At 40.8% G+C, this 26,549-nt stretch overlaps 1 protein-coding gene across 2 annotated transcripts in view; it reads left to right on the top strand.

Annotated features, from left to right (window-relative positions):
• kcnn1a (potassium intermediate/small conductance calcium-activated channel, subfamily N, member 1a) overlaps positions 1-25,812 on the top strand; it is a 51,706-nt gene extending 25,894 nt beyond the window's left edge. The window contains exons 4-10 of one of the 2 annotated variants that reach the window (XM_034886792.1): positions 796-1,214; positions 13,527-13,668; positions 14,767-14,877; positions 16,981-17,108; positions 18,068-18,076; positions 20,242-20,311; positions 21,879-25,812. In XM_034886792.1, the coding sequence (XP_034742683.1) occupies positions 796-1,214; positions 13,527-13,668; positions 14,767-14,877; positions 16,981-17,108; positions 18,068-18,076; positions 20,242-20,311; positions 21,879-22,184 (1,185 nt within the window). In that variant the 3' untranslated portion in view covers positions 22,185-25,812. The remainder of the gene's footprint in view (positions 1-795; positions 1,215-13,526; positions 13,669-14,766; positions 14,878-16,980; positions 17,109-18,067; positions 18,077-20,241; positions 20,312-21,878) is intronic. The other variant, XM_034886793.1, reaches the window with a different exon arrangement.
• Positions 25,813-26,549: the final 737 nt, after the last annotated feature.

Consider the following 26,549-nt stretch of genomic DNA (forward strand, 5'->3'; position numbering starts at 1 on the left):
TATCAGTGATGATGATGATGATGAGGATGACGATGATGATGATGATGATGATAAGGATTTCTGAATTGGCCCTTTGGCTTTGCAAGAGGAATATTGAAATACTACTTTAATTGTGCTAAAAAGTAATTGCTATGTCAAATGAATGTATTCTCACAATAATATATACATTTATACAGGTATTATATTATAAAGTATGGTACACACTAAAGAAATGTACACATATATATTTATATGATTGACATGACAAGATTCATGTTGTCTTGTTTAAGAATTAGAAAGCTATAACACTGTTTATCCATAGCACCCCTTTTTTTTTACTTTTAAAAATGAATAATATTACCATAAAGTAGCCATTAGGTATAAATATAATCTAAAAACACAATGCAATTAAAATATGTAGACCAAATCTCTATTATTTGATATTATTTTATACATTTTTTGTTGTTCTGCTTGATCTGAGCTGCATCAGACTTAGAACATTTGAATTAAATTTTGGTTGTCACTTGTTATGGCTACTGCATTACACCAAAGACAACATTTCTAGATCCATTTTACTCTAACTCAGCATGACTTCTTCAGATATTGACTAGAATTTCTGATAAAATCTGTGGGTTTGATTCAAATAATATGTGCCTCACAATCTGAGTTTGTAATGATAAATAGTTTGAAGGAGTATGGGGGTTGAAGAGGATAGGAACAATTGAAGAAAATGCTAATAAAACCAAATCTGAAACGCCAAACAAGTGTGAGAAGATTTTTAAAACAAGTCCTTGATGTATGTCTGTATCTCTTCAGCTGTTTATGGTCGACAATGGTGCGGACGATTGGAGGATAGCCATGACGTATGAGCGGATCTTCTTTATCGTGCTGGAGCTGCTGGTGTGTGCTATCCATCCCATCCCGGGCCAGTACGTCTTCACCTGGACGGCGCGGCTGGCCTTCACCTACACACCGTCGGTGGCCGATGCTGACGTGGACATTATCCTCTCCATCCCCATGTTCCTGAGACTCTACCTGATAGGCAGAGTCATGTTACTCCACAGCAAGCTGTTCACGGACGCTTCGTCTCGCAGCATCGGCGCCCTCAACAAGATCAACTTCAACACACGCTTTGTCATGAAGACCCTCATGACCATCTGTCCAGGAACTGTTCTGCTGGTGTTCAGTATATCCTCCTGGATCATTGCTGCATGGACTGTGCGTGTCTGTGAGAGGTAAACACATGGTTGTGAATAATGGATGTTGCTGGGGACAGATTGAAAAAACAAATGGCTGATGCACATTCACGCGTTGTGTGGATTACTAGACGCCCTTCTTCCTACACTCTCGTCTCGGTTTTGTCCTTGGCTACTTAGTGTTGCCTTGTTTTTAATCGCTCAACTGCACTGGTCCAAATCACTGAGTGGAAACATCAGGATAGGTTATCTATAAATAATGTACATGTGTACAGAAAGCCATGCAACTACATACAGTACTACTACACTGCTGTTTTAAAAACACTCTGACTTAAGTTTCATTAGCTCAGCAATCGCTCCACGACGCCCCACTCTTTGGTTTTATTGCAATTTTAGATGGCTTGTCCATAATTCATGAGTGTCTAATTGTTTGTTTGCTGAATGATTTGTTTTGGTAATGCAGAGCAGCCCCCAGGATCCCCTAACCTGTTTTCTCCTCAAAACTGCACATTGGGCTTCGTCTCAAGGGGGCAGCAACGATTCTCACTGAAAATGAAAGAGGCAGGGAGAATTGAAAAGCTGTTTTTTTTTCTCGTTTACCATTTGCATAGGGAAATGAGACGTTAATGCCAGCTTTGATGTTTCAGAGTCATTTGTGCATAGTTTGAGTGGAAGGGGACTTGAGTAGGATGGGTGCAGTGTGGAAGATCTATAGCGGCAGGGCTTCTCGTCAGACCCAACATGATACTGTGCTGTAGCGTGAAAGTCAAGCATCAACTCAGACGAAGGCTTTCAGACATATCCGCAGTGTTCTACTGTAACCCCCCCCACCCCCGCCTGCTTTTACTAAGTACTTCCCCTCCCTTCCTCTACCTCTCTTAACTACCCCCTGTGTTAACACCTGTCACTAACTACCCCTCCTCGCACGCCCCACCCTGGATCCTCTCGGACCATCAAAACCGGTTGGTGGGTTTAAACCTCTCAGAAGAAAGCGGCCTTGAAAAAAGCAGCAGGCCTTTGATACCAGCTCCTCTGGACTGGAACAGAGTAATGTGTAACTGGCATCACCTCACCAGTTTATATAGTATTAGTATTGTCTCCAAACAGTCCAGCTCAGCACGTTACTATATTTCATGTTTTGGGAATTTCACTACTGCCACACACTTATTCACTTTTTCTCTTTCTTATTCCCGGCCTTAAAGATGAACAGTAGTTTTGTTATTTAGCTTTCTCACCCAAAGTTACACAAGAAAACCACTTGCTGGCTCTAACTACATTTAGCTAAAGTACAGGCATGAGAAATAAAATCCCAAAATGTTGAACTACTACTTTACATTTATTATTGAAGGCCTTGGCTAAACATTGAGATTATTGTAATGATTGAGTCATTAGTATCTCATTATCTAAGACAGGGGCAAAAACACTACGAGAATGAAATATCTGACACTGCACATCCCTAATCTTGCAGAATATTGGGGTCAGTTTGGAAATCTGTACTTAAATTGATGGCTTGATGAGAAGCACAGAGTCTCTGTCAGAGTCTTCTTTAACAGGTTTTCTCACACACACTTCCCATGAGCTGTGCATGCCGTTAGTCCCTAGGTTTCAGTTCAGATGGCTGGATTTGTGTGTTATTACGGACGGGTGCAAGCATGCCCATGTAGGTGTGTGCGTGTGTGTGTGTTTGTATAATGTTTTGTTGTACTTTCTATTTCCCCACTATGCTGCTTCATAGGGATACCATGTGAGTCCTCGTTCTCTGGCCCTGGAAATAAACAACAACCAACTTACCATTTTGCACCGAGCTGGCGCCACTGCTGCCCTGAGTGGGGTTGGGAGGGTGGGGTGGTCGTGGGGAGAAGGGGCAGTCCCTCTAAAACAATTAACAGATGATACTTCCCAAACTCAGTATGGCAAAGGAGGATTAGGCAGGCCCTCTTGTTGGAATGAAAGTGACACCATCCCTCTGCTAAGAAAACAGGCTTTTAGTGGCTGTAGGAGCACTGCCGAGACAATCGGTGTGAGCAGCACTTTAAAGCAAACGTCTCTTTGCTAACTATCATGTGTTAGGCTGGTAGGGGCTGGAGGTGGAGGAGGAGGAAGAGGAGGAGGAGGAAATGTGTGCTAAAATGGAGCAGCTCCTTCAAGTCACCTTCATGAATCTGCCAGAGGGCAATTTGCCTTGTCTCGTTTTTTTTCCTCTCCTTATGCAATTGTTATAGATCCATATTGCACGAAAAGTCTTTTTAGCAGCCACTCAAAAGATTTGTCGAGGAGCAAGCCTTTCTGTTCTTTGTGTTCACACATTACCATCTCATTATGTGTCTCCCTTCCCTAAATTAATTAAGTGTTGTAATGGGTTTCCACACACTTTTGTTTCTGCCCCAAAGATTTTGTTTTGAGAGGTGGGGACAGTTTGTCTCCTATTGCCAAAATAAGGCTTGAGTATGCAAGGAGAGGACAAGTGTCAAGTCTTTTTGTGTACTAGTAATGTCATTTAGGTCTGGGGTGTGTCAGCATGAACAACTATATATAGGATATATAGGAAGTGTTACACAGTTTAGGTAAATGAGGGCATTGCTTTCCGTTGTTGCTCAGCTCCTTAAATGTAGATCTTGAAGGTGGAGTATGTTCTGTGCGGAATGCAGTGTCTCCAGTTTTTGTTTACACCCATGAACTGAATGTCCTCATACCCCTTTGTCCCCTCTTCTGGTAAACATCAAAACAGCATGAGCGTTTTGATGTTTACTCATTAATCCTAATGTTTCAAGTGGAGGAAAAAAAGAGGCGCTTGTTTCCCAAAAGTGCTGTGTGTGACTTATGTATCTTCCGTTAAACACACCCTTACACTGTCACACATTGACCACTATCCAGAGCCAATCAATGGGCAGTGCGGTGTGAGATTGGACGAGCATGGAGTCTACCTGGAAAATGCTTAGAAGTGGGGAATGAATGACATGCAGCAAGGGGGACAGAGAGGGATGGAGGGAGGGATGCTAATGTTACAGTAGATGGCTTTAACGCTGGTCACTGGGCCCCTTTCCGTTCTTACTTGATACAGCCCATCTTCTAACCTACCCCAACTAAGCTCCTTAACTAAGCTCTTTTGGCTTCTCCCTCTTACTGCCATAAGGCTCCCTCTCTGTCTCTCTTACTCCTGACTGATCCTTTGCAGATCTCTTACTGTACCCATCTACTGTGGCATGCTTTGCAGTTTTCCCTCATCTCTCCTCACTACTGATCCTATGCCTTTCCTTATCCATAACAAGCAGGCCTAATCCAGCCTCAAGTCAGTTACACACTTGCATGCATGCCTTGCCTGCCTCCCTGGTCTCTCGCTCGGTTTTCTCTTTAACTGTTATCTAATTCTTCACCTCTCCTGTTCCAACTCTGTTATCTGAAACAAAACGCTCTATTTTGAGGCGATGTGATACTGCCGTTTCTCACCTCGCTTTCTCCGGTGAGGACCCGTAGGCAAGCTCTCAGAAAGTTTAGCTGACTTTCCCTCAGAGCGCAGCACTGGATTATCAGGCTTGAGTGACTAGTCAGCTACACCTACACCTAAGGTCTGACATCCAGATTGTGTCATCGCTCAGCTACAGGATACAAACAGCGGCAGCCAAGAACATACTGTCCAAATGTCTAAGCAGAGAAACACACACCGGTGCAATTTGAAGCTACTCACACAACCACAGGTTTACATAAAATATTCAAGTACTGTAGATTTGACAACTTTACAGTTTCCAGGCTACGATTGAACACTGATAAAAATATAACAAAGAATGCCAGTCCTTTCAGTTTATTGGATTCAAATTCAGACTGCATGCAGCAAAATGGCTGGAAAAAATGCCTCCTTTTTGTTGTTTTTTTCCCCAACATCTCCTTCCAGGCAGCACGGCAGTGGTTATGTTTAGGGTTAAGGTTAGGGTTAGCTGCCCGGAAGGCAACGTTGGAGGCAAAAAACACCATCCAGCTCTTTTTCTTTTTTGGGTAAACGGATGATGAAAATGTCTCTCCCCAAATGCTGGCATTGACCCGACAGACATTGAAGAACAAACTGCAACTCCAAGCCAACTCTCACTATGCACCATCAGTGGACCTCTAAGATCTGTCCAAACAGTTTGCTGTGCATTCCCATTTTTTTTTAAGTGTCTAGGCTTTCACTTTTTCCTTAATCTGAATCACTCACAAGATAATTTATAAAATTAATATTTCTTCCACAAGGTTGAGTGGATGTTTTTTTGGATTGTTACAACCTCAGGGACAGATGGATTCTTTATGGTTTGATGACTTGATCTGATAAGTTCTTTTTAAACTATGCATGCTCTCCTTGCATAGTTTTGATTGCAGCCAATGGCAAAGTCATATACAGTGCCTGCTAAGGATGTTTGCGTAAGAGAGAAAGCAGAAGCTATAATCACCCGAGATACGATCTGCACTAAAGATCATGAGCCGAACCAACGATGTTCTTTGTTCAGAGACCGCTGGTAGTAGCTCAAAGTAGTAGGTTCCTCCAGATGTGACTCCTGTTATTTAAGCTGTTGAACTGTAGGAGTAGAGTTTTTGCTTACTTGTGAGTACCACATCCCCTCAAGCTTGCAGAAGAACCCTCCCTTTACCCTCTAAAGTCAAATATATCATCTGATAATATAGAGTTACAATAATGCTTTAATAAGGGAGTTAGGAGAGAATTAAAAAACAGCTTTTATATAATCACAATTTTATCTATTTCAGATAATTGTTGTCAAACTCACGATGCACTTAAATGTTCCAAGACAACTAGTTAGCTGCTTCCTTTTTGATTGGACTGTCGGACCAGCCTTACAACCTCAAAACTCCATCCCTCTGTCACTGAGTGAGGAGGTTCCACCATTGGTCAGAATGAGTGGGATGACGTCATTGTTGGTGTTTCCCTATTGGTCATTGTCCTTTCAAACTGTGTTGAGACAGGCGCTACACTCCGCTATAGCCTACCATGCAGCTGATTATTGTGTGTGTGTGTGTGTGTGTATGTGTGTGTGTGTGTTCCACTCTTTTGCTTTCTCTTCAGACACAAGTGAATGTGTGGAACAAGTAGGCCTATGTGATTTAGAAACAAAACAATCACAAACACAGCAGTGACACAAGGCTATTTCTAAATATATGTGGTGGATGGGCAGATTTTGATATTTCATTTCAAGTAAAACTATGGGGAGATGAAACTCCAGGCAGCGTTTCAGCCGCCCGGTGAAAGACAAACTACTAAATTAACAAAAACTTGTAGGCCTACACACTATGATATAAATAGCAATCATGTTCAAAATGAAACCATCTGAAAGTAGCGCTAGGAAACGATGCCAGTGGGACTTATGTTTCACTGTCAGTTTCCAGTGGAAACTAAATGTTTGTTGAGCAGCAATAATGTAATTTTTATAATGGCAAAGCCGCAAGATAAACCCATACTGAGTTAAAAAAAAAAAGAAGATTCAAGAAATTTATTTGTCACAGACATCGGTCAGCACCAGCCACTGATTCTGTCCTCTGCAGAGGTATATCTGGTACTCACACCTTCACCATAAGGTCCCAGGACATCATTGGATTGACCACTGAAAGAGGAGTTGCTTCAACTCAGCCGGCAGCTCAGCTACAACAATTTAGACATTTTAAGATATGTGGCAATCTAAGATAAACAGACTTTAGACCCACAACTTCTCTTTTAGCTTGTTTTTATTAGCCAAGGTAGCTCCATGTGGCACAACGGCAGGGGATGAGAGACTGCGACAGTGGTGGTTAATAAATCACTTTCTACACGTTTATTCTTGTTAAATAGGTGTCTTACAACAAATGAGCAATACAATTTGGGCTTTTTACTCAAAGGTTTTATTGTACTTAGGCTAGTAGATGTCTTCACCTATCTGGCTTTTTGTGTTTGTAAGTGGAGGAACTCAGCCCCGACGCAGAGCAGAGGACAGGCTGCCGCGGGATGAGAAATACCACAGTTTTAACCCCGGGGCTGGTTTCGGTCTTTTGCGATGTCTTCATTTACACATGTTCATATCACAATGACAATAAAAATAAGATTTATTGGTCAGGACTACTACAGATGAACATTTATGATGATGCCAGTGCTGACTATCCCTTTATCAATTTGGCAACAATTAAGCATATTGATCAACCGGGTTGCAGCCATATGCTAGGTTTTGACCTAGTCTTGTTAATCTTATTCTGATATTAAGACACTGGTTTTCTGTATTTTTCTCCTTAACAAATTTGAGCAATACAACTAAATCAATGCTGTAAAACTTTTTATATACTCCATCACTTAAAACGCATAAAAGCTTTTTGGGCAGGCATGTTGAGGGGCACCTGAATGTGGGCAGAGTTTAGCAAGATAGTTGGCAGTCTCATGGGTTTTAATGAGCAACAGCTACCTTGAAGCCAAAGCTGGTGTTGTGGGCAGAAGTACAGCAGATAAGGTGTTTTGCTGAGTGCATTGGGAAGACTGGGAACATGAAAGAAAATGCTTAGACACTTAGTTGGCAGTGGAAGTGGAGCGGTGTTGGTGTTTCAAAGCTCATTGTGTCCCTTGAAGGTTGGATATCTAGAGTTTGCGGCAAAGTAAACTTAAATAATATTGGGTGATGAATGCCCTTGAGCATATAATATATACAGGCAAAATACCTGTTATAAAGATTACATGGAGACTGGTTGAGTTTTTTTGCAGGTGTCTCCTGTCTAATTCAATGTAACATCTGTACTCGGACACTCGCTATGTGATAACCCCAGACACATAACCACACTCCAGCACTGAAACATTAAGATGAAGGGTGTTGTGACACAAGCCTCCTGTCTTCTGGCCTTATAGATTAAAGGGTAACAACTGTTTGTTTTTTCAAGCTGGACCCTTTTTTCTTATGTTTTTGTGTGTAAGTGACTGATAGGAAAAACAATCGTTGTATTAAGCAATATATATATATATATATATATACTGTATATATAGTATTAAGTGTGACCGGCAACCACAGACCGGGCTGCGATGTCACGTTATTGGGCAAATGTGCATTACTAATTTGGTCCACTAAAAGTGTTTTATTTGGCCACTGATAGGCTTAGATTATTGTTCTAAGTGTCCACTAACATTGTAGAAAGTATCCCTGATTGCAAGACACTGAACCATAAAAAACTCCAATGTCCTCCATTTCCACAGAAAATCATCCTTAATTGGTGAATGATCCCTTACACTTCATAAGTTCTATAATACACTAAAATAAGAAATATTACACAGGAAAACTAAGTGGGACGTTACACACGACACTCAGAAGCAGAAGTTGGTAACACACAAAGACCTAGGGGCTGTACAATATCTTCCTACTGTAAATAATCCATCGCAGTGTTAATGTGTGGGAATGGTTCCTGAACTGTGTAAAATCTCTTTGAGTAGTTGTTAAGACGCTATATAAAAACATTCCGTTTACATTTACATCCCTACGGAAAGAAAGGTCTTTAAAAAGTTTTTAAAAGGCCTTTTGAACCAGAAACAGCTCTGAGGTCAGTAGCGCTGAACCTACCAGACTCCATTTAAAAAAAAAAGAAGAAGCTTTTGGCGTGTGTAGCCAACATATTTTCACATGTAAATCAGGAGACTATGTGTTTATTTCAACCAAAACTGGAGTTGTGATGGTTGGAAGAGTGAAAAGATGACCCAAAGCGGCTTTTCATAGTTTTTATTTTGTTTCTGTCAAATTTGAATGAAGTATATTTTCTGAGGCTACAATTACTGTTTATTTGCATGGAGTCTGGTGGCTTTAGTGAAGGCAATTATGCAAATGTTTTTATGTTTTATCTTACTCTTTAACAGAAAAGTCGACCTCCTTAGAAATCCTTTCCATAATGTTGTCAGACACTTAGAATATAAATCTGAGTGTGTCAGTGGAAAAGCAATCGACTTTGTGATTGTAAATACAAGCTGTACAATTGCGCTAATAACTTACATTATAGCTTGTGTCGTTGACTGCCAACTGCAGCAATCTTGCCTAATACTGGAACAATGTCAAAGATTGTTGTTTCCATCATTCACTTAGACACAAAATATGGGAAAATGAAAAAAAGTGTAGTTACCTTTTAAGGACAGAAAAGGCCTGACTTTGTGAAGCAAAATGCTCAGCTTATATGAACGTTTGCAAGGGTCTTACCACAAGACAGTTTAAATGGCTTACGTTAGCCGACATCTTTTACTTCATTGTTTTTAATAGGATGACTTTTAGGAAATCTCACTAATAATATCAGTGTAACGGACTCTTTGAAAGTTCTCATCCAGCATCTTTAACAGGAATGAGATACACAAACACACATTTGATCATTTCTGGCCACGGAAGCCTCACGCCTGCCTCCCTGCAAAATCCGCAAGTGAGCTGATCCAAGAAAGTCTACTTTGGATTCACCATTTAGTTGATTGACAACGATACATGATGTTGACGCTGTCCTGTGAAAACCATATGTCCAAACTGTTGCTTTCCAGGAAATTAAAAAAGGCTAACTTGAAAACATACTGAGCTATCGAGCTTTTGACAAAGACAGAGGAAATAGCTTTGTTACTGTTACATTTTTTGTAAAACCCACAGACAGACGTAAAGGGTGACCAATAGCAATGATTTATGAAAAAAATTTAAATGGTCCAAATATGGGGATACAAGGTTTCGGCCCAACAGCGACAATGTATTATTAAAGTGCAATGGTACTGCAATTGGTACAACAAAATCCTTTCACACCCCATTGTTTACATGCTGATGTTGAGCTGATATAATGTTGTATAATGTTGTAATGTTGTCCCACACTGTATAAGTGTGGGACCTACTGACCGACAGTATTATGTATTTAAAACATAAAGATATTTTGATAAAACTTCTATTGACTTAGCCCAACTTAACTAAGTTGGACTGATTTTTTTTTTACATGAAACAATATAAAATCCAAATATAATACAGTTGCCACAGTCCAGTTGCAGTGTGCTGCTTGCTTGCTTTGCATGTTGGCCGCGCTGTGAAAAACACTATTACGCTTGCAATTTTCTTAATTAGGTCATCATCACTTTAAGTTTATTCTGCTAATGTTTACTGCAACTAACACACTCCCCGAGGAGCATCCCAACATATTTGTCCCCAAGTAATCTCAGCCACTGCTCACATTCATTTATATCAACAAGACCTGCACTCATTGAAAAATTGTTTTAATTTGTTTTTGTTGATGTGAAACCAGACTGCAGGAAGAAGAGGGGATGTAGTGTACGCAGGCGATTGCTGCAGAGTGTCAAGCAGTAGTTTTTTTAATGTGGAGGACAGCATTTGCTTTGCTGGGGCAACTGACCGGCAGAGGAATGTAGTTTGGGGAAAAAATTCTTTCAGGTCCAAGTGTGTGGCTGGTTCAGATGAGTTGCATTCACTGCACATTGGAGACAGAGGATCACAACAAGGCTGTGGAATTCTCTTTGACCAGAGGGAGAGTTCAGAACAGTGTTCAAACATCTGAGGCTTTGACTCACAGGGATTTCTTTAAAAGACGTTAACCTTAATTATTTGAAGCTTTGGCCAACGTTTTAATATGAACATCTGATGTTGTGACACAATAGATATTACAGGTTGATTATCATCAACCAGAAAAGACAATATTAGGATAAGATCAAATTAAAACTGTTAGGAAACATGATATCTTCTACATTAAAAAACTGAGGCGAGGTTGTGGTTCTCCTGAAGGTGGTTTAGAAATATAGATGTACAATCATGTGTTAGTCTATATTAAAAGCCTCTTACCTCCCAACAGAAGTGTACTATAGTGACACAAAACAGGATTGACATTTATATGTATAATATCTTCTTATATTGAAGCAGTGTGCCATGGCGCTTTCACAGATGTCATGTATGTGAGGTGATTCACTCCGAAACAAGATAATAAGATTATTATGCTTTTCACTGAAAAGCCTTGAGATTGAAGCTAATTATGTTGCATTCATAGTAACCTTTTAAGCATGACATGTACATCACTTGCTTTCTTTTTGCTCTTAAATCAGAAATCTATTTTGTAGTTTTTTTAGTTGTGTGTGTGTTTGTGTGTGTGTGTGTGTGTGTGTGTGTGTGTGTGTGTGTGTGTGTGTGTGTGTGTGTGTGTCTTTCACATTAAATCCACCATTAGAATTCTGTTTGATCAACTTTGGCCACCGTATTTTATATCATGAGCACAATGACAGTTAAGATATGAAATGACTGGGAATCATTACACATGAACCAAAAAACATCTGAGTGCTGACAAGACTAGTTGATACATTGGTGATAATTTGAAGAGATTGGTGTCAAGTTGTGTGAATCACTCCCTCCTCTAACCGCTGCAGACGCAACGTTACAGAGCTCGTTAGGATATATGTTACAGAATTATTTTATGTACAGTAGTGGATAAACAACATCACCTCTTAGAAACATTTCTAAGTTAATTCAGGATAATGCTTTCGCTGCACAGTGTCTGTCAGGAAGAATTTAACAGCGGGGGATAAAACTGTCTGCTCTAGACATTATATATACTTCTTGTCCTGGAATAGGTTGAAAGTGGTGCCAGCTCATCTCCATGCTATTCCAAAACTTGACACAGTATATTGAGAGCCTTTAAATGCTATTGATCAGCTCCCAATTTAGCCTTTGTCTCTATTCCCATATTGCTGTTTCAGCTCTTTATTAGAAACATTAGAAAAACAGATAACAAAACAGGAAGTATTTATTGTATGAAAAATGCTTCTGCAATTTTGTCAAGGCATATTTCTGGAGGTGTATTTCCAACAGAGAGAAGGCCGCTGTAATATGCTATAATGCATTGTCCCCTGTGCTAAAAGATGCAGCACATTTCTGCCTGCCTTCAAGACGTGACTCACTCTCTGCTCGCCTTGATGACAAGATGAATGAAATTAACATACCAGTCACTTGTAATTACAATATTTAGCCAGCTGATCAAGTTTAGCCCCCAAGCAGTTTTCAAATGGCAGCAGGTGAAGTGTTGGGATGCAGGTAAAAGAGACAGGGGTGTCAAATTCAATGAGCTTCTTCCCTCGTTACTCATTCAATTCTACCCCAATGTTTGCAAATGAAAGCCTGTCCACGAAGACCTACAATCCCCTTCCAACAGGTGATACTGCAGTATCTTGTCAGGGGTTCTTTTCATCTCTAAGTGGACCCCAGGTTTTCCCACTGCTCCTCTGCTCTCAATATACTGGCTTTGAAGCATGCAGAATGCAGCCATCTTTTCTTATTCCTGCATGGCATTGCACAGACTGCTTCTCTGCATGCCATTCAAGATGCTTGAATCCCAAAGACTGCACACTTTTTTGTCATTCTGTGGGGATAAAAAAGTGATTTTAGTAATTGTTGGTTGAATGAAGGTGGGTGGATAAGGCAGATTTGCCTCTGTGGTGGATTTTTGTCTTGCTGCAAAAGGTATGGGAATGTCATCATCAATCCAGCTTTGTACAGTGTCTGCTTTTTTTATAGAAATATCTTTGCACTGTGGGCCTTTGGACTGACAATTCAAGCATAGCTGTCGGCTATTTTCAGCAAACAACATGTTTGAAGAGATGATTTGCATTGCCAAACCTTTTTTGGGGGCAGCGTTAACTCTATGGAGGAAGATGTGCAGCTAACTGTGACCAATATGCCAATTGGGATTTGATCTAGCAGTATGTCCGTTTTTTGGATGCTCTGACATTACATTTGTTGGCTTGTCGTAGTCAAATCAAGTTTGACCTGCGGTACACTTTATCCATGGCCCGTCTCTTGGTCGTTTCATACATGCTATGTACGACAAGAGTACGTGATTTGGCCTCATTTTTATACGGACAGACACTGAACATGAAACACATGTTGCTGGTGTTGCTCTCTCTGTTTTAAATCATTCATTAATTTCTTTCAAACATGAACACCATTTTCTTTTTTCTGCCTACATGTCACTTTAAGGTTCTTCCCTTTAAACGTGTTTCTCCATTAAACAGGTAGAAATAACTCAAAGAAGAATAGAAATAAAAGTGTCTCTTTAAAGATTTTTGAATATACCTTAATCTTATTGACTCAGATGGGACAATTTTTAGCATTTTTTGGACTCTTTGCCAAACTTGCTTTACAAAACGGGTGTTACACCTTGCACCATGATTCTTTCCTCCTCCTCCTCCTCCTCCTCCTCCTCCTCCTCCTCCTCCTCCTCCTCCCCGATCTTCACCACCCTCACTCAGCCCCCCTGTTTTGTTCACACAGCTCCACGTCATTCTCCAGCATGCTCATGTTCAAGTAACTGCGCCGCTTGACTCACTGTGTATCCCACTTCTGCTTATCTTCATCACCTCAGGTATCATGACAAACAGGAAGTGACCAGTAACTTCCTGGGAGCTATGTGGCTCATTTCGATTACCTTCCTCTCCATTGGCTACGGGGACATGGTACCACACACATACTGTGGGAAAGGTGTGTGTCTGCTTACAGGGATTATGGTGGGTTCCTTTCTTCTTCACTCAGACATATACACTAGGGCTGCACAATATGAATAAAATAATGTGATTATTTTATACTGACATCGCCATTGTGATATGATTCACAATATTGCAGGGAACGATTATTTTTGTAACATTATTCTTATCTTAATTGAAAATTATTCAATCTAAAAGACGACGATGAATTAAAAATGATTATAGTTGTATAGGGGTATTTGCCAGATCTATGCCAGACAAAGATTCTTTCTTTCCTCTGTAAGATACCATTTTGTAGGCCGTGAGGTCAATACCCCCCCCCCCCCAAGCAGTTTGCAATCCACAATCAAAAAGTTGCCTGAAACCAAATAAGGTGTCCAAAATAAAAAATGTGAATAGGAATGTAAATATTCATGTTTGAACTCACTTCCATCAGTTGGCAGCTGTTTGTGTGTGTACTGTTCCTAGTTAAATAACACAGCTGCTTTGTCTTGTTTCTTTAAGACTGTTATTTACTATTATTATTATTAATGTAGTAAGTAGGGCAGCACAATTAATTAATTGCAATTTAATCAAAATTGCAATATGGACTAGTGCAATATCAAACTCACAGGGGGGCGCGGAATTTGTCAACGGGAATATATGTGTCAAAATACTATTCTGAATCAATGAAAAATATGGCTGATTAAAATCCAGCTCTGTGTCATGGCAGTGTGGACAGTGTGAGTTAAGATGAACATTCAGCGGATCACGGCGGCGCTTTGTGGGGAAACCCATGCAGGTGCCATGGAGAGAAGCCAAATAGAGTTAATCAAAACACACCTCCCACACAAAGATGACACAAAGCTGGTTTAAAATCTGCAAATTATCCCTTAAAGTATTGTGGTGCGGTCCCGGCCTATAGATAGCGTTCTACCGACTAAAAAAAATACTCATAAACGGATCCTCGCAAAAATCCTACTATGATAATTTCTAAGTGTTTTTCAATAAAAGTGAGAATAATGATGCAAAAAATGATAATTAAAAATCTTAATTCCTCATATTGTGCAGCCGTAGTAGTAAAGTTGCCTTTTGAAAGCTCACAGGCAAAACAGTTTGTTTGACCATGTCTTTGTGCAACAGGGAGCTGGTTGCACTGCACTGGTGGTTGCAGTGGTAGCCAGGAAGCTGGAGCTGACCAAGGCTGAGAAACATGTCCACAATTTCATGATGGACACACAACTCTGCAAACGAGTGAGTCACAATAATAATATTGGTTTGTAGAGGCCTATAGAATGTGACTAAAACTAGACCTGCAAGAATGTATGTTTAAGCGCCCGTATTATGCTCATTTTCAGGTTCATAATTATATTTTGAGGTTGTACCAGAATAGGTTTCCATGGTTTCATTGTCACACCATATTTTTGTTGTACTGCACAAAGCTGCAGCTCCTCTTTTCACCCTGTGTGTTTAGGTGTCTGTTTTAGCTACAGAGTGACACGTCTCACTTGTTTTAGCTACAGAGTGAGACATCTCACTTCTATACTATCTTTGTTTGGAGTCACACATGCGCAGTAGCTAGGTAAGATCACATCAGCTAGATAACTCGTTCTACAACTTTGGTCAGTACATAGTAGGATTAGCTGGGAGACTTCTTCTAAACTAGGGGTACTTGTGGAATACCTTCAGAACAGGGACATGGAAGTTGTTCTTTTGGAGATTATGGTGAACTAGTGTGTGTTGTAGCAGTGTTTTGCCATTGAGAACAAGCTAGCATGCTTCAGTTAGCCACCTCGTCTTGGCTAGTAACGTAGAAAGCCGTGCAGATTTTGAACAGCTCACCCATAGACTGAAGGCAGAGGACATTCAGAAACTGTATCTCACTCAAAATAGCATGGATGTTATTTTCCCCAAGTTTGTGTGTGTGGAAGCATCAGAGATACAAAATAACCCAGAAGAGCTCTTTAAGGTCCAAACACACGATGCAACTATTTAAAACTATGCTGAGGTAAAAATACGCGGACAAAAAATAAGACTAAATTGAAAAAGTTTTAAATAGATCTGTAGCAGAAATATTTCTTCTTTATTCCACCAATTCTCTTTCTATTCTGTATCTTGTGATCCCTTTTGGGTTGTGACCCCCCACTTTGATAGCCACTGGTTTTCAGGGCGTCCACTTTACACCATATATGCAAATGTCCTACATTGATACTATTCTTATTATGTCACAGTTAAAATTGTAAACTTGTAAACTCCCCCCTCAGTATCACATTTTCAAAAACAAGAGTTATACTTTACAGATAGAGTAGGTCTAGACCACATTCTTTAATTAACAAAGACCCAACAACTCCGGTTATCTCCCAAGAGCAAGCATTTAGTACAACAGTGGCAAGGAAAAAACTTTCTTTAAAGGAGAAACCTCAGGGGGTGAGGAAAACTTTCTCTTAGGGAGAAACCTCGGACAGACAAAAGCTCTTGGTAGGCGGTGTCTGAAGGTGCCGGTTGGGGTATTTATTGTTACAAATAAAGATAATGGAACTATAGTTAGAAATAGAAGTTGTAGTGGTGTCTGTTAATGGTGTACCAGGCCACTGCACAGCATTAGAGGGTGTAGCAGGGCATAGCAGGACGTAGCAGGACGTAGCAGGGTGTAGCAGGGCGTAGCAGGACGTAGCAGTGTGTAGCAGGACGTAGCAGGAAGTAACAGGGTGTAGCAGGACGTAACAGGACGTAGCAGGGTGTAGCAGGACGTAGCAGGACGTAGCAGGGTGTAAGGTAACCGTAGGTAGGGGCGGCTGTGGCTCAGTGGTAGAGCGGTTGCCTGCCAAGTGTGCTTGGGCAAGACACTGAAGCCCGGTTGCCCCCGGTGCTGCGCATCGGAGTGTGAATGTTTATCTGAAGAGCAGGTGGCACCTTGTACGGCAGACCCGGCCACAGTGTATGAATTTGTGTGAATGGTGAATGTTTCCTGTAGATGTAAAAGCGCTTTGAGCAGTTGTTAAGACTGGAAAAGCGCTATATAAATGCAGCACATTTACATTTAACAGAGCATTGTAGGGTGTTGCAGGGAGCGGACCAGGGCCAAGGCAACAGCTGCAGCCCCAAATTTAAGTTCCACCCTAATCCAAGGAAAGCTTCTGCGGGAAAAACAAAACAAAAGGACTCCGGGAATAAGCTCCTCATTCCCACATTCCAGTATTTCATGCTTCAGATTGTATGTTACTCCTTGTCACTCTGCTTTTGAAGTCTTAAAAAATTGAATTACTTATTTGCCACTAGTTCAGCTTTCTCTTTAGTTAAGATTTTGGGACAGTAATTAGTCACAGGTGCCATGTCATTCTCAACCTTGCTTCACAGGTAAAGAACACAGCTGCCAATGTACTCAGGGAAACATGGCTCATCTACAAACACACTAAGTTGGTCAAGAAGATCGATCACGCCAAGGTGCGGAAACACCAGCGCAAGTTTCTCCAAGCCATTCACCAGTGAGTCCAGCTCTGTGTTTGCTTTGTGTTAGCTAATGTGCAATAAAATATTTAACAGAAATATGACAAAGCTGTTCACCACCAACCACTGAGGGGAGTCACTCAATGGTCACAGCATGCCCAAAAACAGTTCTTAAGATGTTCAATCCATGTGATGGTCTTTAATGTTATGAGTGGCACATAATTTTTAGGCTGTATTACTAATAGTTGTATTATTAAAGACAGGGTTGGTAACTATTTTCACTATAGACTTTTTTTGATATTTTTTTGACGTAAATGTTGCTGTTTTCATGCTATTAAAACCAATCACTGCCTCACTGTCTGCTTGGAAAGAACCAATGAAATGCCTTCTTGCCCCGCTGCGCGTACTCTACCTCTCCCATGTACGAGCGTGAGCTCAATGCGTGTGGTCACCACATTGCTAACAATAGTCACGTTCCATACGTCATTAGCTGTTTGGTTACCCGTGAATGAGACATGAAGTAAAATTGCTCTCCTTTTTCCGCTCTGCTCTGAAGCAGCAACGTAGCGATGATCGTGCAAGTCAGTGTGTGGGTGGAGCCCCGAGGGCAGGGGGAGGGGTTAGACAGAGCCCCGAGGAGACGCTACTTTTCAAATCTTACTAGCTTTCTAATATTACCAACCCTGCCTTGAAAAGGAACTGATGAAATGTAGTCGTACAGTACCTGAGAATAATTGCTGATGTCCTCTCCTAGAGTAGCATTTCCTTTGACTGTTATGCCCACACACATGTGAACTCACACACACAGACACATATACAAACACACTGCAATCTAGTGTTATGGTCCTTCCTAATCCCCTCCCCGTGTCCCTCTCTCTCCGACCCCCTTTTACCCTGTGCTTACAGTGAGAAGTGTAATAGTTTCACTCGTTTCGTGAATGTTGTGGGGTTAAAACTCTGTACTGTGTTCTGTCTTTGTTTTGCTCTATCACTGCAGAGCTCAGAAGTAAGTTGAGTCTTCTATGTATCCTCCTCCTACTGTTTCTTCAACATCCTCCTCCTTCTCTCTCCATGTCTGCGTTTGACATGCATGAAAAAAAGTGTGTTATCAACAAAAAAAGAGAAAGAAAGAAAATGCTGGATGCTGTTTTTTTTTTTTTTCTTTACTTCAGTGTTCCATTTACTTCCCTCTTCCTCCCATCCCCCTTTGAATGGAATGAAACAAAAAAAAGATATAAGCATCAACATTTTGCCACTGGTGTCAATAGTGGAGGGTTGTCTGGAGAGAACGTGTGAAAGTAAAAGCATCTTGCAAAGAATGAGCTTGAAGCTTTGTTGGCCTGGTCAGCGGTTCATAATCATCTACAACGTACTGTATAATGTTGCCCATGATTAATATAGCTGCTCTGAAGGCTATATTAACCTGCATCAACAATACTCATCCTACACTCCTGATGGCTTTGTGATGACATGAACAGATCACACACACACACACACACACACACACACACACACACATACACACATACACTCACACACACACATATACACAGTTATGTAGTTATAATGAGGTGCTAATGTTGCTTTGTGTTATTCTTTTCATTTGACATCAAATGCTAAAGCTTGCACATGACATTGTTGACACAGCACACAAAGACAAGACCCAACACGTAGGCTGTGGGTTTGTAGAATAAGATTGTACTCCTAATGCGTTACACTAATAAGTAGCACTTTTTTAGCTTTTAGCCCCTATTCTTCAACAGCCATAAGGAATAACAAAGCCGAGCCAACAGACACGTACGAGCTGAAACGGTTTCCCACAGAGATAGAGCCGTTAGCGAGCAGTCTCACTCTGCTCTGATATACTGATTTGCACATGAATAAATGCCCTTGAATGTCATCCTGTCTCGTAATTTGCCGAACAGGGAAGTTCTTCCTCTCACACATCCAAATGATGGCTGGATGATGCCACCGCGAACAATGACACATTATTGGCATCAGCAGGCACGGTTTTTACAAGGCCATAATGTATTTGATGAGAGATAAGAAAGGCACAATGTTGAAGGTGTCACAAAACATGTCCGATGCATCGTTGCACAAGTTATTTGAAGTGTCTTTTGTTGCTGTGTGTTCAGCAGTCATTAGACTTTTTTTTCTGGCAAGCTTCAACTTTTATCTGTGGCACACACAAACACACACACACACACATACACACACACACACACACACACACACACATACATCAACCCATGTACATACGCACAAACACACACACATTGAAAGACTCACGCTTCATTGTGCACAAAGTCACTCACAGTCACTGCACGCTTACCGAATGACCAGTGTGTATATATGAAGTCCTACCACTGAGCTGTGTGTAGCACTGACAAAGGGCATGTCATTTATTTCTTTTCTTGATGTCTTACTTTTGGGTGGCAAGAGATGGGAATGGTTTGATTTGTAACATAGATTTTGGGTTTTTCTTATATGGAAGCATATTGCATTCTTGCTGGGGAAAAAAACTTTGTTGCCTCTTATTGAGAAATGAGTACTTTTTAGGTTGTAACAAGATCATCTCACGGCATTAAGACTTTCTCATTGCAGCAAAAAATACTTTCAAGGTAAAAGGTGCTACTTAAAGCACTGCACTATTATGAGAAAAAAGATCTTGTTATAAGAAAAAAGAAAAACATGAATTAGAAAGAAGAGAAAACATGATTAACACAGCCTTTATTTATTTTTTCAAAGTGAGTGTAGTATGCTTCCTAACTTTTGCATGTTTTGGTTGGTATTGCATTGACCAAGACCAGGATTGCTTGTATGTATATATATGCATATATATTTATATATATGTATACATATAGATATTTAAAGTACATATATTTCCAATGCATGCAGGCAGTCATCTCTCTTTCAATGTCATCAGTGAGAAACCAAGCCTGATAAAAAATGTGTTGTTGTTCCTCCTCCTTCTTTTCTTCCCTGTTGGCCCTCTACGCCCCTTCATCACCCCAAACAACCTGTCTCTCTCTGCTCCCCTCCTGCAAACCACCCTCTATTCCCTTATTCCCTTATTCCCTTATCCACTCTTCTTCACCTCCCCCCTGTCTCCTTTGTCAACCTCCTCCTTCCCCTCCTCTTCCTGTCCTCACCTCCCTGTGCCTTCACAAGACTGCGTAGTGTAAAGATGGAGCAGAGGAAACTCAATGATCAGGCCAACACCTTGGTGGACCTGGCTAAGGTAAGTCTCCCTTCTGGTGTCATTTTAAAGTGGATATAGGGCTGGGTGATATGGAAAAAATCGGGTATCACCATATTATTGACCACATACATCAATGCCGATATTTCACAATGAGATTTTAGATACTCATTGATAATGTGGATGTGATCTAAGAGGTTAATGACAAACAATAAAATAGATATAACTTAGTACTTATTTCAGAAAATGGCATCACTTTACTGTAATGCAGCCTTTAGAACCAGGAAAAGACACTTACCATATAACGATATAGGGATATCTAACAGCTAAGATAATGTCTAGTCTCATATCACAAAATTGATACATTGCCCAGCCCCAAGTGGATGAAATCAAAGTGATTGTGTGACCAGTTATATGTGAAAAAGGCTTTGATTAACCAACTGTACACCACCTGCCCAGCAACCAGCACAGTATTCAACTGTTTCATTCTTGGTGGGGCTTCTATGAGCTCTAAAATCACTGGTGACAATAATGAAAACAGGTTCAGGACTATCCCTGAAGTCAGCTGCGTACTTTTGCTCAGCAAAGACAAAATTCCTATTTCCGATAACATCTTATTGTAGTGTAAGAGTCGGCACAAAGCGTAAACAGTGTCTGTCTATGAGTGGGTTAGGACGTCATGCCCAGGTAGCTGCTGTATAGACGTCTGCTGAGCCACCAGAGTAGAGCAGAGAGGGGGTTCAAAGGGAGGTGCACAACTGCAGCCTCAATTGATGTGGATGGCATTTGCACTCCAGTGTGTATTTAAAAAAGGTTATAAGGCCAACTCCTTTAATGTGTGTTTACTTGCCCTTACTCTGCTTAACGGTCAGACCCATCTGTCTACACCCTACAGTAGTTCGACGGCTCAGTGTCTCTTTGTCAAGCCCCATGGTGAAGTTACCTTTTGATTTCTGGGTTAAGACACAAATCATTTGATCTGATTGTCTAACAAAGGCCAAAAAATGGATAAAAAGTAGTTTGTGTGCTCTTCTGGTGACCATTAAAATGTATATAATGCAATGTAGTTATCGCACGTTTTAGACAATATACAATTGCCATGGTTAAAATTGGAAGAATTACATGCAGATTCCACATACAATAACACTGGCCCCACTGCATCCAGCGCGGGACAATAAGAGCCTGAATAGTAGAGATGCTTTTCATTATATGAATGAGTTCTGTCATGCATATACATAATAAACCATAAAAGACCTTCTCTGGCTATACAAGGATTGGAGAAGCTGGTTGTGAAACAGTGGGAAGATAAAAATCAATGCTGACTTTGTGAAACTATACAGCTCCCCTTCACACTGCTGCCTGTCATTATTTTCTTCTCGTCAGACTCAGTAAGTCAGATTCCTGTCATTGATGACATAAACGGCTTTCCCCCCTGCAATATATACATACTGCACCTCCTGTAAATGTAATTTGTTGTATCTCTTCGTACAACAGATTTAATTGTGTTTTTTTATATTGCATCTCCCTATTTACTCCGGCCCTCCCCATCTTTCTTCTCTGTCCTGTTCTTACGCCGTCCCAAACACATTTCCTTTCTCTCCTTCATTAGACTCAGAATGTGATGTATGACCTGGTGTCAGAGCTGCAGGAGCGCAGCGAGGAGTTGGACAAGCGCATCGGCACATTGGAGGACAAGCTGGACTTGGTGACGGGCAGCCTGCAGGCGCTGCCCTGCCTCATCTCCCAAGCCATAACCCAGCAGCAGCAGGACTTCCTGGACGGCTTTGTTCACCGCTTTCGACCCGCCTCACTAGCCTCAGAGCGCTCTGAACGCTCTGATCGATCCTGGACTTCCACCGCCCGTAGGCGGCGCTCTCCCTCCACAGCACCACACACCTCCTCCGACAGCGGATAACGTTGACAAACCTTCTGCAATCGCCCTCAAGCGCCACCTTTCCACAAACCCAATTGTCACCTTGTTCTGTACTATCCAAAGCTGCCCCCTGTATCCGCTCGTGAGTCCACGTCTGGACTAATAATGAACCCATATCCTGACCCCTGACCCAATCTTTGCTTTTCTTCTCTCCCTCCCTGCCACCCATCCCCTCTCCCGTTGCTCCCCACCCAACACCAAATCCAAAAACCAATTCCTCTGTGACTGAGCCTCTCAGCACAGAACTGGATCAGAGCTACTCCAAAAGAACAAAGCAAAAGCAAACAAAGACTCAAATCAAGACAAAAACAAATGCATCCAAAAGAAGTAAAAGAGAAAAAAAAGTTTAAAATGACTGAAAAACCGAGATAAAGTAGAGATATGGTTTATGTTTTAGCCATTGTATGGCTGTTCAAGTTAGCTTTTTTGTAAAAGCCCTTGTATAGTTAAAAAATGACTGAGTTCAGTGTCGCTGGGGTGAGAGCTGGCTAATGACACCGAGAGTCCTTAACCACGAGGGTCTTGGTCTGTGGAGTTGAGGGCCTTGCTCACCTGATGACCCTCCGAGGCCATGGAGGACATTCGTCCACCCATCCGTCCGTCTATCTGTTTGTCCGGTGAGGAGAGTGGGACAAACCATTGGATTTCCCTTTCAAAAGACTAGTGTCATGGATTCTTTCCCGTAGGTTAAGCTGTAAGCTTTAGACAAGGCTTCAAAAGCGCTGACTCCTGGTCAGTGTTTAAAAATGCACTTAAGGGGGAGGGGAAACTGTCACACAGGAGAAGGGCAAAGGGAATGCATTACTACTGGGTAGGAAAAATTTACACAGTTGCCAACTTCAAGGTTTCAGCTTCCTTGTACTTACCAAGGGAAAATGAGAGCGACTATCTTTTTTAGTTACATATTGACATGTGATTTTTCAGTGCCTGAATGTATAAATAGTAGAGGGTTATTTAATTACTAATTTCAGAGCTTTTTTATGATGTTAACAGTCTGAATACAGCATTGCATTCCTTTTTCAGATACATTCCTCTCCAAAAATTTAAAGAAAAGTTCTTAATGTAATGCATAACATTGCCTCCATTACACAGCAACTCTAAACGTTTTGAAAACCTTTTTTTATTTTTTTATTTCTACTAACACAACGAGAAATGAAAAAGTTCAGATTAAGCAAAAGTGAGAAGGACTGAGAGAATATTTGTGTGTGTGTTTGTTGGAGAACGAGTTCACTTTTAGATCAATGCTGCACGCTCATACACACAACAGTGAAACATGTCGTAGTCTACCTTTCTCAGCACCACTAATTAGAGCTTCCTGTGGTCCTCAGATGATGGCACGGCCCGAGGTCTGCTGGTAAACATGGCCACACACGTCACTGGTCAAACTGAGAAACAAACTCTGCCCCTACGCATGGTTTCGTGCAAAAATGACAATAGAACACAATCTTCCCCGGATAACTTGATTTTACACAATTTACATGCTTTTGATTTTATTATGCTTACTTTTTTTTTTTTTTTTTTTTTTCTTAAAAACACTTAGGGTTTTTAAGAATTGCAGAAGCTAAAGATTTTCAGTAATAGGAACCTGCGATGCATTCCCTGTTTAAAATTATCAGGTGAAGAAAAACTACACAAGAATCTTGAAAGGATACAAATAAAAGTAATGAACAAACTTTGAGGAATGGGTCCCTCTGCAAATTTAAAAGTTTTTGGGTAATACAATTATTCATTTTCTAGGTGAGTGTTTCGATGAGACAATTGATATCACTCTTGAACGGTAATGATGAAGCTACTGCAGCTAGTTAGCTTAGCTTAGCTTAGTGTAAACACTGGAAACATTGGGAACAGCTAGCCTAGTTCAGTCTAGAATATCTTGTGAACATATCTTGGTCGTTTAATCCGTACAAAAACTGAAATGTAAATAGTGTGGTCACTTCCTGGGGTCTCCGCTGGTTGCCTGGCAAACTCATATTGACAACACAGCTCCAGGAAATAGGTCATAAAACCACAACTTGTCATGTATACACTTTGGGTTTTTGTACAGATCAAACAAACGTAAAATAGCGCGGTAATTAGTGAGCTTTGGATATGCTTGTAAGTGGATTGTATTACCTACGTATATACAGCAGAATTAGGCCAGCTTTTTGATAAGCTAAGCCAATAGGCTGCTAGCGGTAGCTTAATATTTACCGTACATACATGAGAGCAACAAGCCCTCCAAACCGTATGACAACATAGGTTGTTTGTAAATAATTTATCCATAAATATGACCCACATGAGCGTCTCATAAATTAGCGCCCCTAGCGGTGGCAGGAAATACGATTAACAGGGAGTTTTCTGCCCTCAAATCTAAACTAGAAAAAGTAACGGCCAACGGTAAGTTTTAAATATTTCGTTAGCGTTGTGAAACAGTCACAGTTTGGTTAGGTTTCAACACCAAAAAAACAACATGTCACTTCACTTCCCGTCATTCAGAATGTGACATAGTTCCATAAAGTTAAAGAAAATATTGCCATTACCTTCTATTTTCAAATGGGAAACAACCTGCCACAACCTTACATGGAATACGGGGCATTTATACTTATCTTACTTTGCTCTTGTTATAATAACTACGACCACTGGGGGGCGCCAATACTATTACTATAAATAGGAGTCATAATTGCTGCTTGAACAAACAACTTATATTGGCGTTTTTTTGGGGGAGGACAGTCTTCAGAGTGGTATCAATCTTATCAAACTCAGAACAACAAAGGGAATAATCGTATTTCTTAAAATGTCAAACTATTCCTTTAACATTACAGTATCATGCCTCTGTTTTGTCTTTCTAAAAGACACAAAACACATTCACTATGATGAAGATGAAATTTGTAAAATGATAAGGCATGGTGTATGATGCATCCTAGAGTTGTGATGACTGTTCCCCAAGCCAGTGGGTTAGCGGGTTAGCATGCTGTCCTACATAGTAGTTGAATGGAAGATGATCCAAGTCTCAAAAGGACGTCTGTGCTAATAATCATCTTTATGGCCCCTTAAGCTCACAAACAAATAGGATCATTATTATTTACTGGATGTTAATTATTTCCAAGCTGTTTTGGGTTGAATCTGGGCAAAGTCAAAACCCTGTGAGACAGTGATAAGTCCACTCTCCCACAGGCTCTGGACTGGCCCGAGAGCCCTTAATTTAGGAACACATTCAGTTTGCTACTACTGGAACTTAATTAAGCATGACTATTAGCTTTTTTTTCCTTTCAACTTGAGTTGATGAAGCATGACTCCTTACTGCCCCCACCTCCTGCCACTTACTCCTGCCACTCGTACAGTGCTACACGGCACCATTCCACTAGGAAGGGATCTATCACTACAGCCATTCCAGTCTCTCTTTCAATCAGTGTTGACCAATCAGTCAGGGCGGCTAATGGAGGTCTATCTGCTTGATTGCGACCTAACCTTCCTTTTAATATCTAAGGTTTCCACCTCTTTGTGACATTGCAGGTTTAGCCTCGCGTTTGTCATCTGTCATCATTAAGAACATCAGTCCCCCACGCTCAAGTAGGCTTCCCACATGGCCCGCAGCAAAGAGCTTTGAGTGGTTTGGATGACAAAGAAATAATAAAAAACAAGAAAACAAAAAACCCCAGAAAGAAGCAGGGAACCCCCCAGGTCGTGTTCCAAGTTGCACACAGTGTGAAATATTCAGTTACACCAGGAGGGATTACAGATGCTGTGTGTGTATGTGTGTATGTGTGTGTGTGTGTTTGTTTGTGCGTGTGTGTGTGTGTCTGTGTGTGTGTGTGTTTTCCCCAGAGAGCTGTGATGGTGTTAAGGACTTCATTCTTCATTCCTTATCCTGTCACCAACAAAGTCCTGCCAAAACACCATTCCAATATTCAATAGTGATCCAATTTTTTTCCGCCAAAAAAAAAAACGCACGGTATTTTGTAGTGAAGTGAGGGACATTCATGTTATTCTGATGATGGTAGATGAGTCAACGTGATAAACGCATCCCAGAGTCTTTTTATTATCCTGAAAAGTAGGCTTTCCTCATAGAGCAGGAATCAGAACACACTTCTTCTGAACAAAAACAGAGTAAAAAACCCCAATAAGTGAAGAAATGTAATCCAATCAATGTTCTGTGTCACTGCCACATGATGCATAATGTACGTAGTAGCACTGGAATAAATCAACTTTTAATTGATGGCAAATGGGATTTAACATGTTCTCTGTATACTGTTCACTGTCTCTTCATTTTGCAGGTGAGCCTTTGTCCCAGCAAAGAGAGACACCACGTTCAAATCATTAAAGACTATCTTCAGCTATGACCACAACTCTTTTCTTCTTTTTGGCAGC

This window comes from Etheostoma cragini, chromosome 12 (assembly GCF_013103735.1).
Source record: "Etheostoma cragini isolate CJK2018 chromosome 12, CSU_Ecrag_1.0, whole genome shotgun sequence".
NCBI classification, from domain to species: Eukaryota; Metazoa; Chordata; class Actinopteri; order Perciformes; family Percidae; genus Etheostoma; species Etheostoma cragini.